The sequence below is a fragment of the Poecile atricapillus genome, chromosome 12, assembly GCF_030490865.1.
Source record: "Poecile atricapillus isolate bPoeAtr1 chromosome 12, bPoeAtr1.hap1, whole genome shotgun sequence".
Lineage (NCBI taxonomy): Eukaryota > Metazoa > Chordata > Aves > Passeriformes > Paridae > Poecile > Poecile atricapillus.
Window position 1 is genome coordinate 4,339,145 of NC_081260.1, and position 15,789 is coordinate 4,354,933.

At 55.4% G+C, this 15,789-nt stretch overlaps 1 protein-coding gene across 1 annotated transcript in view; it reads right to left on the bottom strand.

Moving 5' to 3' along the window:
• MPP1 (MAGUK p55 scaffold protein 1) overlaps window positions 1-11,776 on the bottom strand; it is an 18,680-nt gene extending 6,904 nt beyond the window's left edge. Inside the window, exons 1-5 of the mRNA XM_058847529.1 lie at window positions 11,539-11,776; window positions 5,025-5,168; window positions 4,607-4,685; window positions 3,529-3,614; window positions 2,337-2,405 (exon numbers count right to left, since the gene is read on the bottom strand). Of these exons, the coding sequence (XP_058703512.1) occupies window positions 2,337-2,405; window positions 3,529-3,614; window positions 4,607-4,685; window positions 5,025-5,168; window positions 11,539-11,646 (486 nt within the window). The 5' untranslated portion in view covers window positions 11,647-11,776. The remainder of the gene's footprint in view (window positions 1-2,336; window positions 2,406-3,528; window positions 3,615-4,606; window positions 4,686-5,024; window positions 5,169-11,538) is intronic.
• Between the last annotated feature and the right edge of the window lie 4,013 nt (window positions 11,777-15,789).

The following is a 15,789-nucleotide window of genomic DNA, read 5'->3' on the forward strand; positions in this document are numbered from 1 at the left end:
TTGGGGAGCCAAGGCTGCAGTGCTGTATCCATCCCTGCTTCGGGGTTTCCTGGTCCCTTTGGTATCAGCTACTGTCACAAAATTACAATTTGTCACAGCTGCAACTGGAAACAAGCTGCTGCTATTGCTCCCCAAGCCACTGTGTACCCTCCTGAGGCTGGGGAAGCCCTGGGGACCAAGAAGGTGTGAGAAAGTTTGCTTTCCCTGTCCCTTCTGCTTGCTCAGCTCCTTGGGAGATAGTCTACAGCACCCACTCCCAGCAGGACCCTGTCAGGACCAGAGTGGAGGCAAAGCCAGGCAGAGTGTGAAGGATTAGGAGTGAAAAGCAGAGTTTAGGGAACATTGAGCATGACCCTGGCAAGTTACCCTAGAAACATAGCATGTAGCAAGGGGGAAAAGAGTTTCACATGGGGTGATGCCTGTCCTGTCATCAGATATGATAGGCAGAAATAGATAGGATGGAAACTCATCCTCCCTCAGCAGGGTAGACCATGCAGTCCTTGTTCCACATTAAAACCATTTCCCTCAGCTGTGCTGCTGGAGGCACAGAGCCATCAGGACACAAACATGGTTCCCTTTCACTGCCAGAAAAGACCATATGGATCAAGCTGTGACATGAGAGCACTCACAATAAAATGGAATTAGGAAGAACAATAAGAGAGGAATCTCCTTTCAGGATGGGGACTGCTGCTTGCTTTGAAAGCACTCTCCGGCACCAGGAAGCTGATCATCCACACAAACACGAGGGATACACAGCAAGCACTGCCCAGAGCTCTCTGCTCCTGCAGCACTGGTGTCCCCAGCCAGGACACTTTGGAAAGACCCCCCTACAGCAGTTAGGAGCTGGCATCAGACAGCTCCACACATCAACCACAGCTGCTCAGGGCTCTTTGCCTGCCTGCTGCCAGCCCCTCTCTGGGGCCACTCAGCTGCTAAGCAGGCTTCAGCATGAGAAGTCTTGGTCTTTTAAAGTCAAAGGGCTGCAGGGAATATGCTGGAGGGGATCTCAAGAGCCCCTCTGTGCTTCCTCTCATCAAGCCACTCCCAAGCAGACCTGCAAGAGACACTTGGCCTTGTGAGCCAGGGCAGGGGAAAATCATGATGCCAGATCTCCACCATCCTGCCTGCCCTGCAAGGCACTGAAACAAAGGTGATGGTGGGGATCCAGGAGTGGAAACAGTCCATTCTTGGTGGTGGTACTGCCACAAACAGACACGAGCAGCTGTGGCTCTGGGGAGCAGACAGCACCACTGCTCTGGGCACTGCAGGAGGGAGTACAACTGTGCTGGGAAGGAGTTTGTCCCAGTGTCTTTCCCAGCCTCATCAACCAGCAACTGCATTCTTTTCCTCTGGGGTAGATTTTCCCCTGGCATGGAGTTGGTCAGCTGGAGCTGGCTGGGTCAGACAGGGAGGGCAGATTGACAGCAAGGAAGGACAGGCATGGGCCTGTGTTTAATAAACACATGTGCAAAGCTGGTTGAGCAGGACTGGGGACAGCATGGACTGAGGAAGAAACAGCCACCAACACTTGCCACCAAGTTCAGAACGTCTTCTTCTCTTGGTAAAGAATGACATGTGCTCCCTCAGCCCAACCCAGCACCATCCAGCCCCCACCCTCTGCCTCTGAACTCCTTCCCCTGCCTGTCCACGACAGGCTGTCCATGACATCCCCCATGCACTGGGGCTGGCTCCTGCACCAAGACATGACAGCAGCCCAGCTAGCAGGCCCTGAAGTCTCAGCAGAGAACACAGCCCTCCCCACTATTCTACTTCAGCCACAGCAGGACTTCCAAGGCAAAGCCACACAGGTGTCACCCCCTGGTGACACAGCATGGCCCCCCCATCCTGGCAGTGACAGCAGGTGCAAAGAACTGCCTTCCTCCCCCCCACTGCTTCCTTCCTCCCACGCTGTGTGCAGCAGCATCCGGACCGACGTCACCTTTCCCAGGGCTGGTGCACGCAGCCTCGGTGACAGCAGGGACCACAGAGCCAGAGCTGCTCCACCACGAACAGCCTTGGCTCTGAAGAAGACCCTCAGGTGCTCCCTGGTGTGCACCTTCCACTGCTTTCCCATCCCCAACCAGCACTGCTGGCTCAGACATCCCAGCCCCGTGTTCCTATGCACACTTTGGTAAATACACCACACAGGCCCAACATGGTTGTTTGCAGTGATGTAAGCATAGGACAGGTCCCTCCAGCAGCTCAGACAAGGCACCCCCTTGCCCTGGCTGAGCACAGCTCCCTCCCCAGCGCTGGTCCTGCATGGTTTGCTCTGGTCCCACCCTGCCCCACAGCCATGTCCCAGCACTGCCCGCAGGTCCAGAGGCTGCACTTACCTGGAGAGCAGGGAGGCGGCTTTGCTGGTTGGGAATGACTTTTAATGACACCATCCCCTTGGTTTCTTTCTAGTGAACAAAGGGGAGAAAGAAGAGTTGGAGGAGGTGGTGTCTGGAGGCAGGTCAACAGCAGCAACTTGTGCAGGGAGGTGCTGAGTGCCAGGACCTGCAAAGGCAGTGCTCCTGCGTACCCCATCATGCTGGGGGACACCACAGCCTGGTCAGAATTAGCTGTGCTTGGCTTTGCCATGCTTGTCCCATTCCCATGGGGAACACCAGCACTCCCACAAGGGTCTGGCTGTGGGCACTGCTAAGCACCACCAGAATGAACATGGAGACCTGCATCATCTCCACCCTGGCTGCTCCAGTGAGGAACCTGGGAGGAGAGGCCGATTCTTCCACGTGCCCTCCATGTTGGCCCCTTGCTCTGGCCCTCCTGGTGATATTAGAGGCCCAGCACTCTCTTGCCTGCCACAGGCCAGTGCACTGTTGCCTCACATGCATCACAACACCCCCATGGTCCTGTGGGACAACCACATGTGCAGGCTTGGAGGGGCCTCCTGGGCCAACCACTCTTTTCAGGAGGCAAAAACAAAGAGAAGCTCCTCCTTGATCCTGCTGTCTGGAACAGGGATATCCTGTGGACCTTTGGCAAGGCCAAGCCTCCTGCTTAGGCTGCTGGTGGGGGTCCTCAGCAGCACCACCACCTCCCTCCAACAAGGTGTCATATGCTAGGCATAGATCAGGATCATCAATGTATAAACCCAAGGCAGGTCTGAGGCCCTGTCCAAAGCTGTCTCTGGCAAGGGCCTGACAGGATCACCATGAATTAGCAGCAGGCAAACGGCACCAACATGACATGCATGTGTGGCTCAGGTCTGCAAGAGCAGCCAGCCCTGGGTGGGAGCTGCACACCAGCCTTGGCAAACAGAGGTGGTTTCCAAGCTCCACATAGGATCAGCACGTGTCAGGGACACAGTCAACAGCCTTCAGTGCTGCTCCAGGAGGCCAGAAACAAGCAGCAAGCACAGACCCCACCGGGGCTGCATGCAGGATGGTTTCTGCCACATCACAGTGCTGTATGTAGGCAGCTGTGTGCTGGCTCTGGTGTGGGGGTGGGGGTGAATGCTCACAGCATGCAGGCCAAAAGGGTCCTTCCCAGAAAACAGCCCTGACACACACAGATACCTACCAGCATCTTCTGCAGCTGGTCAACTGAGTGGTTGCTCGCACTCTGCCCATTGATTTCTATGATTTCATCACCCACGTGAAGGGAGCCTGCCAGCAATGTGAGAAACATGAAAACGCAGAAAAGGAACAAGAGCTGCTCACCAAACCAAATTTACACAGCTCCATCAGCCTCCAGAGCCAGGGCACTGCAGTGTTTGCCTGGCAGTGCTTCTGGAACCACACATGCCATCTAAGCACATGGGAGGAAAGCACAAGGGGAATGAATTCTTCCCCCTCCACCCAATACACATACTGAGCCAGTCTGAAGGTCATCAGGCTGCTTTCCACTGCATGGAAAGCGCTTTGGACTGGTCAAAGCACCTGCATCAGCATTTCAAACACAACCCCAAGTACCTCACCTGAAGCCAATCACAACCTCCTTACAGAGCCCTTAACACAAGCATTCCTCACTCTCTGTTTTCAGTTTATATACCCAGGCAGATTACAGCCTCAGATATACTACTAAAAATCAGGCTCCAGTAGTGTTATTGGAATGGCTCCTGTCTTATTTTGGCAGTGGTAAGCACAGACTTCCCACTTGGATCCAAGGCTGGAAAAGCAGCCTCTTCTAAGCAGAGAACATCTCGTATCCACGCCTCCTTGGCAAGACCCAAAACCAGAAAATAGCACCTATTTATTTCTTTTGGCACCTTCTTTTGGTCTGCAGAGCCAATCTACAGGATGCCTGTCCCACCTGTGCACTTTAGGAATGGGAAGAGCTTTCCCCATGGTCTCCGGGGCATGATCCATCTCTTCTTACAGTGACCCCATCATGAGACAGAGACAGATGATCTCCAGTTCCTTTTTGGGAGAGCCCTTCCCCCAACCCTTTATTTATCACTAAAGCCTCCACTGTTTTAACTTGACAACCATGCAGAGAAACCAGTGAGTCCCAAGTTCCTGACACATCCCTAGGGGAGGAACAGGCACAGATGTCCATGACACAGGGGAAAGTGCTGAGGACCTGCATTACTGCTGCATGGGAAGAAACCACCTGCAGACGTGCACCCTACACACTGCTTCTACAAAGGCCTTGTTACCTTGTCTGTGAATCATGCCCCCATGGAAGATCCTGGCCACCATGCAGCTCTGCTTGTCATTTTGCTTCAGCGTGATTCCCTGGAAGACAGGAAAATCCATGACTCCTCAGCGCAGGGGAGAGCTCTCCTGCCCTCACAAAATCCTCTCCAAGCCCACATCCACAGTGGGCTGTGCAGTGGCTGGGAGGAAGACCCTGCTAGGCCAACTTAGGCTGCTTCAGTTCCTCTTGGCACAAGCATCACCACCCTTTGTGGGGCTCACTTCGGGTCCCTGGGCAGAAGGCAGAGTCCAGCACCTTTTTCCCATAGCCAAGATCTCCAGTGACCTGTTCCCCTCAGGGCCAGCCTGCTGGCACAGCTCAACCTGCCCCTCCACCCCCCAGGTGCCATCCAGCTCTGGGGCCTTGCCAGGTCTCACCATGGGCTCCTCGGTGACCTTCTCGAACTGGACAAGGCGGATCTTGCGCACCTCGCGGCTGTTGCTGTGCGAGGGGCTGCCCAGGGTCGCTGAGCCGTTGGTGTAAATGTCCTCAGTCAAGGTGTTTGGGGACTGAGTCATGGCCTGTCGGGGCAAAACAGAGACCACGGTTTAGGGGCTCCACCTGGGAATGTTGGATCCCTGCTCTAGGGCTGAGCTACTCAAACATATTAAGGTGCCTGCGGCACAGGTGGAGCACAGGGGAGGAGAAGACACTAAGGGCAAGAAAAGGAAATGAGCACAAGAATTTGAGCCTTGGAGATGTGGATGTGGGTTTAATCTGCAGTTTTCCAGCCTGGAAAACACATGGGGTAAGAAAACTTGGGAAAAGCTACAGGAAGCAGAAGCCAAAAGAGTCCATAGCTGATCTTCTGAAGCAAAGAGTCACAAACACTCCTTGTGTGTCGCAGCAGCACTTGGCTCACAGATGGCTTGTTGCAGAGCTTGAAGCCCAGGCCATCTTCAACAAGTAAACAGAACAGTTTGGGACACACCTCTGAAAACTGGAGCCAGGCTTTGTTCGAGCTCAGTTTGCAAGTTGAACCTTTCCTGACCTACATCTCTGGGCAGCTGACATGGTGCAGAGCCATGTACACAACATCCAGGCACTGAAGGCAGTGTGCTCCCAAGACAGTCAGAAACATCCCACTCCCCTTCCCAGCTCACAGCTCCTTTCATGCTGGTTTGCACTGGGCAGTCAAGCACAGGCTTTCAGTGCTGAGGAAACCTCTGTTCTTGGTTTCCAGCATGTGCTGGAACCAGGGCTGATAGAGAGTGCTTGGGGTCCCATACAAAAACCTCCAAATCCATCTGGCCTGGTGAGCTTCTTCTCCCTCACAGCCCAAGAAGCCTGCCACAGTCCTGTTAAATCCCTCAGACATGCTGGACAATGTCTCCACACAGCTCACAAATGAACCTGTTTATCCCCAAGTGCAGTGGACTTTCCTCAAGCTCTCCCAAATCAGTGCTGGCCCAGCAAAACCCAGACCAGCTTCAACCTGCAGCCCCTGCTTGCCCTCCTGGCACAAATTCCCACACCAGCCCTTGATGCAAAACAAACCCTCCTGACTGTCCCACTCCACACCAGACTCCTGGCTTTGCTGCCCAGTTTGCAGCCCTCACCCTCCCTCCCAGCAGTGCCTGAGCTGAGGCACAGCCAGCAAAGCTGCAGGGATGTCCAGCAAGGTCCTCACCGGCGTCAGTCCTGCATCAGCAACGTGACCATGCCCAGACAGGCAGAGCCAACAACTCTCCCCACCACAGCCCCACTTGTCAACTCAGCACCAGGGCCAGAAGCTCCATGCAAGGAGCTGGGAAATATCAGCCTGACCCCCCCGCTACCCCAGCTCGCCCTCAGCCACCCCAGCCCCCTGGCCTGGAGCACAGGAGAAGCTGCAGCCCCACACTGCCAAGTGGGGAGGCAGATCTGGTCAGGCCAGGGGAAGGCTCATGAAGAGCATCTGCTACTGGGCTACAGCCATGTCACTAAACCACAATAATATGAGCTTTGGTAGGGATGTGCTGGAATCTGCTGGCTGAAACAGTGATCCAGCTCTGTGCAATGGCAGAAAGCAGGGAGGGAGCCAAAGAATGGGGCAGTAGAGTCAGGCATGGTCACTGTCACAGCCCCCAGAAAGGGCACTGGTGGGGATGGGCCAGGGAGGGAAGGGCTCAGGGAGCTGTGTGCCCATGATGCAGTGATTTATTTTTAAGCCGACTACTTCCAAAAGTGCCAACCAACCTCCTCTTCAAAAGAGGACCACGTGGGCTCCAGCTGCCAATGGCTTAAACGTGGAGAAGAAGGCTGAATCCCAGCCCAGAACAGCACCCAGGTCATGGACTTGCAGGATGGAAGCAAGAACAACTTGCATCCATCCCCCCCAGCCTGGCTTGCCAGCACCCAGCAAATGCTCCCACACCATGTGCAGTGCAGAGGAACAGATCCAGTGTGCATGCCTAGAGCTGTCCCACAGCTCCCTGTCAGCTGTCCCCCTCTGCCAAACCAGCAGGTGCAAGGAGGAATAGGAGGACAAGGATCTTCTCCAGCTGGACCTGAGGCCAAAGTGCCTGTGAGGTGGTTGGAGTCAGCACAGATCATACTTATCTTGGTCATGTCTTGGAGAAGTGTTAGACCATGCAATTCCTGGCTTCAAACATCTAGGCTCAGCAGAGCCCAATGACCCAGGACACTGCACAATCTGCTCCAGGGACTGGGAGTTCCCATCCTCACCATCCCCATCAGCTGAGCCTCCTGGCCCCGACCTTTGCTTTTTGCTGAGAGCTGGAAAAAACACCCAGCCCTCGATGCTGACGCAGCACCAGTGTCTCCCTGGTGACTCCTGGAGAACAAGGTCTGTCACCAGAGACTGGCTGCTGTGCCTGGGGATGGCCACCAGTCACTCGATGGCAACTCTGAATGCAGAAGGGTCCTCCAACACCAGAGCCATGCTGGGATGGTTTGGGCTTTTTTGCTGATGGCACTGGGCAGCCAGTGGATGGTGATGGGAAAATGCCCGGGTCACAAAGACAACCAGGATCCTCGGGGTGGCAGATTCAGCCCTGATGCTGCCACCCAGAAACAGGAGACGTGCGTGGCTCTCATGTCCCATAGACATGAGCTGGCTGGCTGGATTGCCTTGCACTCTCCTGGCAGCTGCCATGCTCTTGGCTGGCTTGGCCCAGCATGGTCTGTGACCTCAAGAGCCTTTTGAACCACACTGCTGACTGGCCAGACTCTGCTCCTTATGCACTGCTCCACAGGAAACTTCTGTGAGTGCTGCTGAGAGCCAGCATGGCCACCAGCCACTGCCAGCTCTGCCCAGCCCTGGGCTCTGTCACTGTCAAGGCCTGTGCTGGGGCAGATGTGGGGCAAGGAGGCTGTGGGGCTGAGCTGTGCAATAGGGGTGCTGGACAGCCCAGCACCCAGCAGCCCTGTGTGCCTTGCAGCCAGCTGACAAGGGTACAAATCCTCCTGCACAAATCCTGCTCCAGTGGCAATGCACACAAGAGCCAGCAGCTCCATGGGTCAGACAGAGGTGCCCCACAACCCCCTGTTTGCACTTTCCTCAAGAGCCCAGATTTCTGCTCCTGGGGCAGAGGGAAGTGTAGCAGTTCCTTGGGCAGTGTTTACCAACAGGGAATGTGGTGAGGATCCCAGGACTTGGCATCCTGGCCCCCAGTGGTCAGCACTGTCTGCCAGGGCTGCTGCTGCTGCTGTGCTGGCTCCACCAGGCTGCATGCCATGGGCAAATCAAACATTAACTGGGCAGCTTGTTTGCAGGAGGCTGAAGCAGCACTTGAGGAAAGCAGCACTGCAGTGCAAAAGGGCAGGTTCTGAGATTTGGTTCCTGGGCTTTCCTCACTGCTCTAACCGAGAGACTTTGTATCAGGTAGCCTTGGAAAAACAGGGCTGCCTGGTGAGTACCTAGTGAAAAGTACTGCTGGTTTTGCCAAGCAGGCCCCCAAAGTACAGCAGCTTGGATGCAAGAAGGAACCCTGGAGCCAGGTTTCTCTGGGATTGCCCTCTTGGCTGGCAGGAAGACACACTCTTCCTGCACTGTGAGGAACAAAATCCCAGCTCCCTCCATGAATCATCGCCCCTCACATTATAATAGTCATGGAGGCATGCAGGGAGATTGGGGCACTTCTTGGTGCAGAGGTGTCCTGATCCAGCAGTATTTTTTTCCTCCCACCCTCCAGTGCTTCCAGCCTTGCCTCCCTCCCCATCCAGGATCCGTCCAGCTCAGTCTTGTACAGCTTAAAAAATACAGCACTGTGTATAAAAAGCAAAGTAGCAAAAAATTGAGCTTGGGAGCTGCTTTAGGGCTACTCCAGCAGGCTGGGGACAGCAGCTACATGGACATTTAATTCATTCTGCCAGGTACTGACATCTCAAGTCTGCTTGCACAGCCACAGGAACAATCTCACCTCAAACCCTTTCCACCAATATGACTGAAGTTTAAAAACAAGAATCAAAGCAACAGACATTTAAACCAAAAAGGATTATATTGTTGACACAGGGAAAAGGCCCTGCAACACCAACAGGTCTCTGTGGGAAGGGGAAAAGAGAAATAGGAGGGATAGAAAATGGTCGTGGCAGCCAGAAGGTGCTGCCAGCTCTGTGTGCCCTCACACTGACTCCAGATCACAGAGTGCTGCAATGGAGATGGGCCAGATTTTCAAGGGAGCGCAGTCAGCTTTGCTGAGGCACCACCTTCCCACCAGAAAAGGCTGATGCAGCCCTCCAGATGTGTTTGTGAAGCTGGTAACCTCCAAGGGACAGCCAGAGAAACCACAACACTGACAGAAGGAGGAGCTGCCCTGCCACTCCATCCCAGCTTCCAGAACAAGCCCTGCAAAACAGCTTTTTCCCAGTCGCTGTTACACATAGCAACACAGCAAAATACATTTGAGATTAAAAAGTTAGAACCAGCCCTCCCCACTTCATTAGTCAAAGCCAGAAGTTTTAGCTCAGCTTTCAACCAGGTTTTACCTGTGGTTGATTCAGGATTTTGTCCCTGGGAACTGTGGCCTCAGTCTGCTTTGGAGCTGCTGCCAGCTAGATCCTGAGAACAGCTGCCCAGAGGCAAGTGCAGTGTTCCCTCTGCTCCCTCTGCACCCTCAAGATCACCTCTCCCCAGAAGCACCCTCCTTTTGTCCACCAAACTCCCAAAGGTCACGTTCACTGCCCATTTTACAGCTGGGGAACTGAGTCACAGATGATAAAGGGACAAGCCCAAGGTCATCCTGCCAACCAGGTGCACAGCTGGGAATAAAGCCCACACCTTTCTTGTAAATCTGTACTTGTCAGTCAGGAGATACGGCAAAGATATGCAGGCACATGGTGAGGCTCAAGAGGAGAAGCCTGGGATTGTTTTCTAGCAATAACATGGCTTCCACTTGCCATGATTTGCATGCCCTGTCACCACGTGAGGAACACAGGACAGCATTTCCCAGCACGTGGCTCTGCCACAGAAAATGGAGAAGAGAAACCTCCCAGTCACCCTGTTTGATTCCAGACCAGGAGCAGTCAGGCAGACTCAGCACCCTTCCCAAGAAGGGACATTGCTGCTGGGTGATGTCTCATGGAGGGGCCACAGCCACCGCGGGCCAGCACCATCTCTGCATGCCCATGACACAGAGACAGGTATCTCTGACTCACAAGCTCAGGACACTGCTGGAAGCCAGCCCTTCAGAACTCCTTTTAAAAGGCCTCATGCAGATCTCAGTTCACCATCTCTCCCTTTATCCCTGCTAAAATAATACACCAAAACACCAGGAAGCTGTAGGGCAGCTCCTGCACTTTCCATGCTCTGCTGCTATTGGCAATTTATCCTTGCTCTGCAGCCAGGCAGGCCCTCTGCCTGGATCTGGCAGGCAGAGGGATGGGAGAGCTCCTCTCAGCAGTTGCCTGGTCCAGATGCTTTGCTTTAATTATTTTTTTCCTACTGTTTTTTTCAAAGCACCCTGCCAGGGTTGAACCATGAAAAGCAGATGAGCCACTGGTGTGAGACAGATCTGACAAGCCTCTTTTGCACGTTTAAGTGTCCAATACAATGGGCAAAGGACGGCACTTCAGGGAAATTTCCTCCCTGCTCCCTCTCAAAGGCTTCCCACAGCTGCAAGGGAACCTTAGCCCAGGCACATTATGCCATGGCTTCACCAAGGATGTCTTTCAAAGCTGGACATCTCTGCCGGGAGAAAAGCACCAGCTGTTTAGCGCTGGCAACTGCCGACCTTCTCCTGGTTGCACCCAAGCTACCCCAGACAACACTGAGTGAAGAAGGAGCCCCCCAGCAGAACCGAGCGGGCTCCTGCAGCCTGCTCCCCTTGTGTTGGAGGTGGGGTGTTTGCGGCCATCGGCTCACTCCCTGTCCCTGGCAGGCCTGAGAAGGGCTGCCCGCATCCTCCTTCCCTGGGGAAGAGACCCCCACCCTCCTCCAGCCCACGCTGTGGACCCGGAGGTCGCTCAGCAGCTGAATCAGCTCATGTGACAGGCAGTTCCAGTTCAGACCAGCTACAACTTTGCAGCAAAACAAGCACATCCGTGCGTGGCAGGATGCTGGAGCCTTCCTCCCCTGCACCCAGCTCCTTCTGCTCTGCCGGCTACGCTGGCTGACCATTCCCCGGAGGCAGCCCAGGTCCCCAGCGAGCATCCCTGCTCCCCGGGCGCCGGGGACCAGCGCATGGCACGCAGCTGGATGCGCAGCCTGGTCCCCGCCTTCGGGACCTTTGGGACCGTGCTTCGCCCCGCATGTGCGGGTGGGACGGGATGGAGCGGGACCCCCGGGGGAGCCGTGCCGGGCCTGAGCCGGGCGCAGGGCGCTGGGCTAAGGGCCCGCAGGAGAGCGGGGCACGCCGGGGCTCCCTGCCGGGGCTCGGCGGGGATGGAGCCGGGAGCGGGATGGGGGCCGGGAGCGGGGCGCAGGGTCTGGGGGCGTACCGGGCCGCTCACCTCGGGCTTGGGCCGGTTCTGCAGGAGGTGCTCCAGGTAGAGGTCGGAGAGCGCCGTCCTCATGCTGCTGCTGCCGCCGCCGGCGCTGCGCCCCGACTTGAGAGTCATCCCGGGGGCAGCTGCGGCCGGCCCCGCTGGCCCCGGCAGCGCTGAGCGGCCCGGCCCGGCCCGGCTGCGGCAGCGCCGCGGGCTCCCGCTCGCTCCGCCCGTGTGCGGCGGGGCCGGCGGCGGCCGGGCGGGGCCAGGCGGCTGGGGCGGGCCGGGGACGGGCCGGGGACGGGCCGGGGGCTCGGCACGGCCGCCCGGCGGCAGCGAGGCAGAGGAGCCGGGGCGGAGGAGGCGGCGCTGTCAGGGCCGCGCACGGCCTGCCCGCCGCCCCTCAGCCTCGCCTCGCCGCCGCGCCGGGGCTTTTCCCCCGTGGGAGGGTCCCCATCGCGTCAGGGCTGTGCCAGCCCTCGGCCGAGCCTGCCCCTGGTTGTGCCCAAGCACTCAGGTCACAGAGTGCACCCAAGCTGCCCCAAACGGACCCGCAAGCGCCATCGAGGCCAGCTCCAGGGCCTGTGCAGGACATCCCCAAGAGCCACAGCCTGTGCCCGGAGCACTGTCCAACCTCTCCGTGAGCTCTGTAGGGCTGGGGCTGTGGCCGCTGTCCTGGAGAGCCTGTCCCAGTGTCCGAGCACCCTCTGGGTGAACGACCTGTTCCTAACATGCAGCCTAAACATCCCCTGACACAGCTTCAGCCGTTCCCTCGGGTTCTGACAGGGTCACCACAGAGAAGGGATCAGTGTCTGCCCCTCCTCATGAGCAAGTTGTAACTGCAACGAGGTCTGTGCTCGGTCTCTTCTCCAGGCTGGACAGACCAAGTGACCTCAGCTGCTCCTCACAAGGCTTCCTCTCAAGGCCCTTCACCATCCTCGCTCATTTGGAAACTCTGTGCAGAGGCCCAGCAAGGGCATGGGGAGCACATCTCCAAAGTGGCACTGGCGTGTGGGTGGCTCTCACAAACCAATGGTCATTCCTGGGCTCTGCCACTGTGCAGAGCTCCAGTGTACCCCCAAGGCAAGGAGATCCCTCACATATGCAGGGATTTGCTGAACTCTAGCAAGGACAGCCCTCTTCTTGAGCTGTTCTGGGTCTCCCACCTCCTTCAACTTGCATGGGTGGGATGGCAAATCCCTGCATTTGTGAGCCACGCGTGGTGCAAAGGGCTTCTGTCAAACCATTTCTGCCCTTACTGCAGGTCTTACTGATGAGAGGGTCCAAGTGAAGTCTGAGCTTTATTTGAGGATGGAAGTTAATTCTGCTGAATTGTTCTTTAAGAAATCATTGAAAGGGTTTTTCACACCATCCCTGGGATCCTGGAGGTTTAGAAGTTGCCATGTGCCAGACTCCCACACTGCTGCTAGATGAGTTCTCCAGGCTGAGCTGGTCTAAAGTTACCCTAAGAGATACAAGGAGAAGAAGGGTGCAAACTCCTAGAGAAAGGAAACAGGAAAACAGAGAGGGGGGTGGGAGGGGAAGGGGAGAAGAAAGAAGGAAAATCCATCCCATGTTCTGACAGCAAGTTTCTCATGCCTTGTGGGAACAAAACTGTTCCTGACTGGGCTATAAGAAAACCTAGAATGCTGTGAGATGCAGGGAAAAGGAGGTGTGGGAGATGCAGGCACTGGATGTGATTTACTCCAGCAAGCTGCTCTAGTGCTACCAGGAACAAAGAATCCCAAAGCACACAGGACTGGGAGTGCTCTTCCCAGCGGCCCCATTCCTGTGGCAGCTGTTGAGCACTTTTGTGGGATCGCCTGCCTGGAGTCCTGCATTGTCTGGACATAGCTCCACTTCTTGCCCTATCCTCAGCCTCACGCTGCCCATCTAGGGCCTTAGGCTCTGTTGAAGGAATTACCTCACCTGCCAGGATTTATGCCACCATCAAGAGGGCTTGGACCTGCTTGAAGAAGACAAGTTGCCAGTTCACTGAGTAAATGGGTTGTTTATTTATCTTGTATGTAGAGAAGCTTGAGAAAAGTATCTCCAAAGAGGAGCCAAAATCAAAAAAATCCTTGGGCAATTATAGTCTTACAATGTAAGTTCCCCACCCCTCAGATGACAGTTCTGACCACTAGTAATATTAGGATCTGGGGTGTTCCTGTTCTTTACTGGGTTCCCTCACTGTCTCTAGGTGGGCTGTTCCTTCTCTTATCTCTAAGACTGCTGTGTCAGCTGACTTAATGATGGTAGCAGCCTTCCCTGCTTCCTTATCTTCCAGCTCAAACCAGCTCTGGGGCCCCCTTTTACTTAACTTGGTAAAAGTTCAGCCTATCTGGGTGGAAATTCACAACTTGTGGTCTAAGGCTTCAGCAAATTTAGCTCCTAATGCTAAGCAAGCTCCATGTGCCAAGCATGTGATAGGGTTGAAGTGTTAGTAGGAGATCAGGTGAGTCGATACCAGAAGCAGAAGAAAGACAGCTAAGAGGGCCATGTTTTGCAGCTGCACCTGGTGGAACCTGTGGCCCAGACTGTCTGCAGAGTTCCCTGGACAGCCTGATTAGGATGAGAAAATAATGGACTAGAAAAGTCAAAGGGTGCCTGGCTGCCTTCAGCCCCAGCAGATGTGCCCACCAGGCTGGAGAATACTGATCGGAGCCTCATCTTCTCCATCCCTGCCCAGCTGACCAAGAAGGCTCTGCAGAGCACTTTGTAGCATCCTCACCCAGCAGCTGAAGCAGCCTGCAAGGAGGCAGGGGGAGATGGACACACACTGGGATTGGTGTGGCATGGCTTTGAGATGTGCTGGAGGCAGGGCCCCTTTGTGCAGGGCTTCTCTTTGCCCTCACGGGCTAGTAACAGGCTGGTAGAAATGTGGAGTAGGAGGCAAGAGATACAGAGAGAAGAGACAAGCCCTGAAGTTAATCATGGAATGTGTAGTAGGAGGGAGAAATGTGACAAGAGACACCTGACAGACAGAAAAATTATGTTTAAGTCTGTTCATTCCTTCTTGGTTGCATATGGGAAAACTGAGGTGGAGGAGGTGGTGAGCAGCTTGGCCATAGCTCCATGGCTGAGCTTGGATTTAAGCTGCGGTTGCCCCAATCTGCTTTGCTCCCCGTTGGCCATGGTCCCTGCTCAGGTGCTCTCTTCAGCCTGATACTGCCTGTTTCTGTTATGTGCTGGCATCTTTTTCAGAGAATGGTGCCCACCTGCACAGCTGCAAGAGCTGCAAACACTCCCCACACCGGACTCAGGGGGACCACACCAAGAGCTCTCCATCCAGCATGAAGGAAGGGCCATTCAGAAACCTCCCTGGCCCATGGCTTATTTGGCCAAGCATTGAGACTTCACACACTTTGGCTTTCAAATTAATCTCTGCTTGAGCTGTAATAGAAAGAGACAGCCAGGATGTATTTCGTCTTCCTGGAGACACCAGAAAACTGTGTGAGCACCAGATCACGCAGCCCAGGCAACCCTGGCACCTGAGCTGTGAAAGACAAAGGATCCCTGGGGTCCAGGAGGATTCAGCCAGGCAGCCCATGCTGCAGCAGGGCTCTTTGCAGGGCTGTGACTGGGCAGGGCATCTTCTGGCTTAAAGGCAGAGGGTTTCATGCTGGTCAAGCCCTTCCCCTGCACAGAAATGTCTATTGCTGGGGGAGGATGTGATGCATTTCAGATCTGCGTCGTGCTGTGAGGAAACAGCGTCTGGTCTCTGTTCCTCACAAGATAAATGTCAAGACATGCTTCCAGTAATGGATGCCAGAACTTGGCAGGCTCAGACACATCTGCCTGCCTGCCTGCCCACTACTGCTCTTGCTCAGCACAGTCCCTTCCCTGCTGCCTGGCAGGCTGGAGAACATCCTGGAACTGCTCGGGGCTGGTGGGTGAAGGCTGCTGGGATGCCTGCAGAGATTTCAGCTGTGCTTCCTCTTTGAAAATAACCCAGAGTGGGCTCTGGTGCGCAGAGCTTTTCCTCTTATCTAACTCTGTGTCACCAGACAAATGTGCCACAACATGGCAGAGTCTTTCTGGAGGGAAGATGAGTCTGAGCATCCACTGGTAGAGGCCCTGAAGGGTATTTATGCTTCAGCTGGGCTGAAGCACAGGAGAGATGGAGTTGCCTTGGAGCTGAGGAAGGATGCCTTGAGAAGGGCCTGGGGTGGTGGGTTTTGTCCTCCCAGGCTGAGGGCTACTCTGCCTCAGGCAGGGGTGCTCCCTTTGAGAAGCTCCTGGCTCCTATCCCTCTCTTCAGGCCACTGCTTGCCA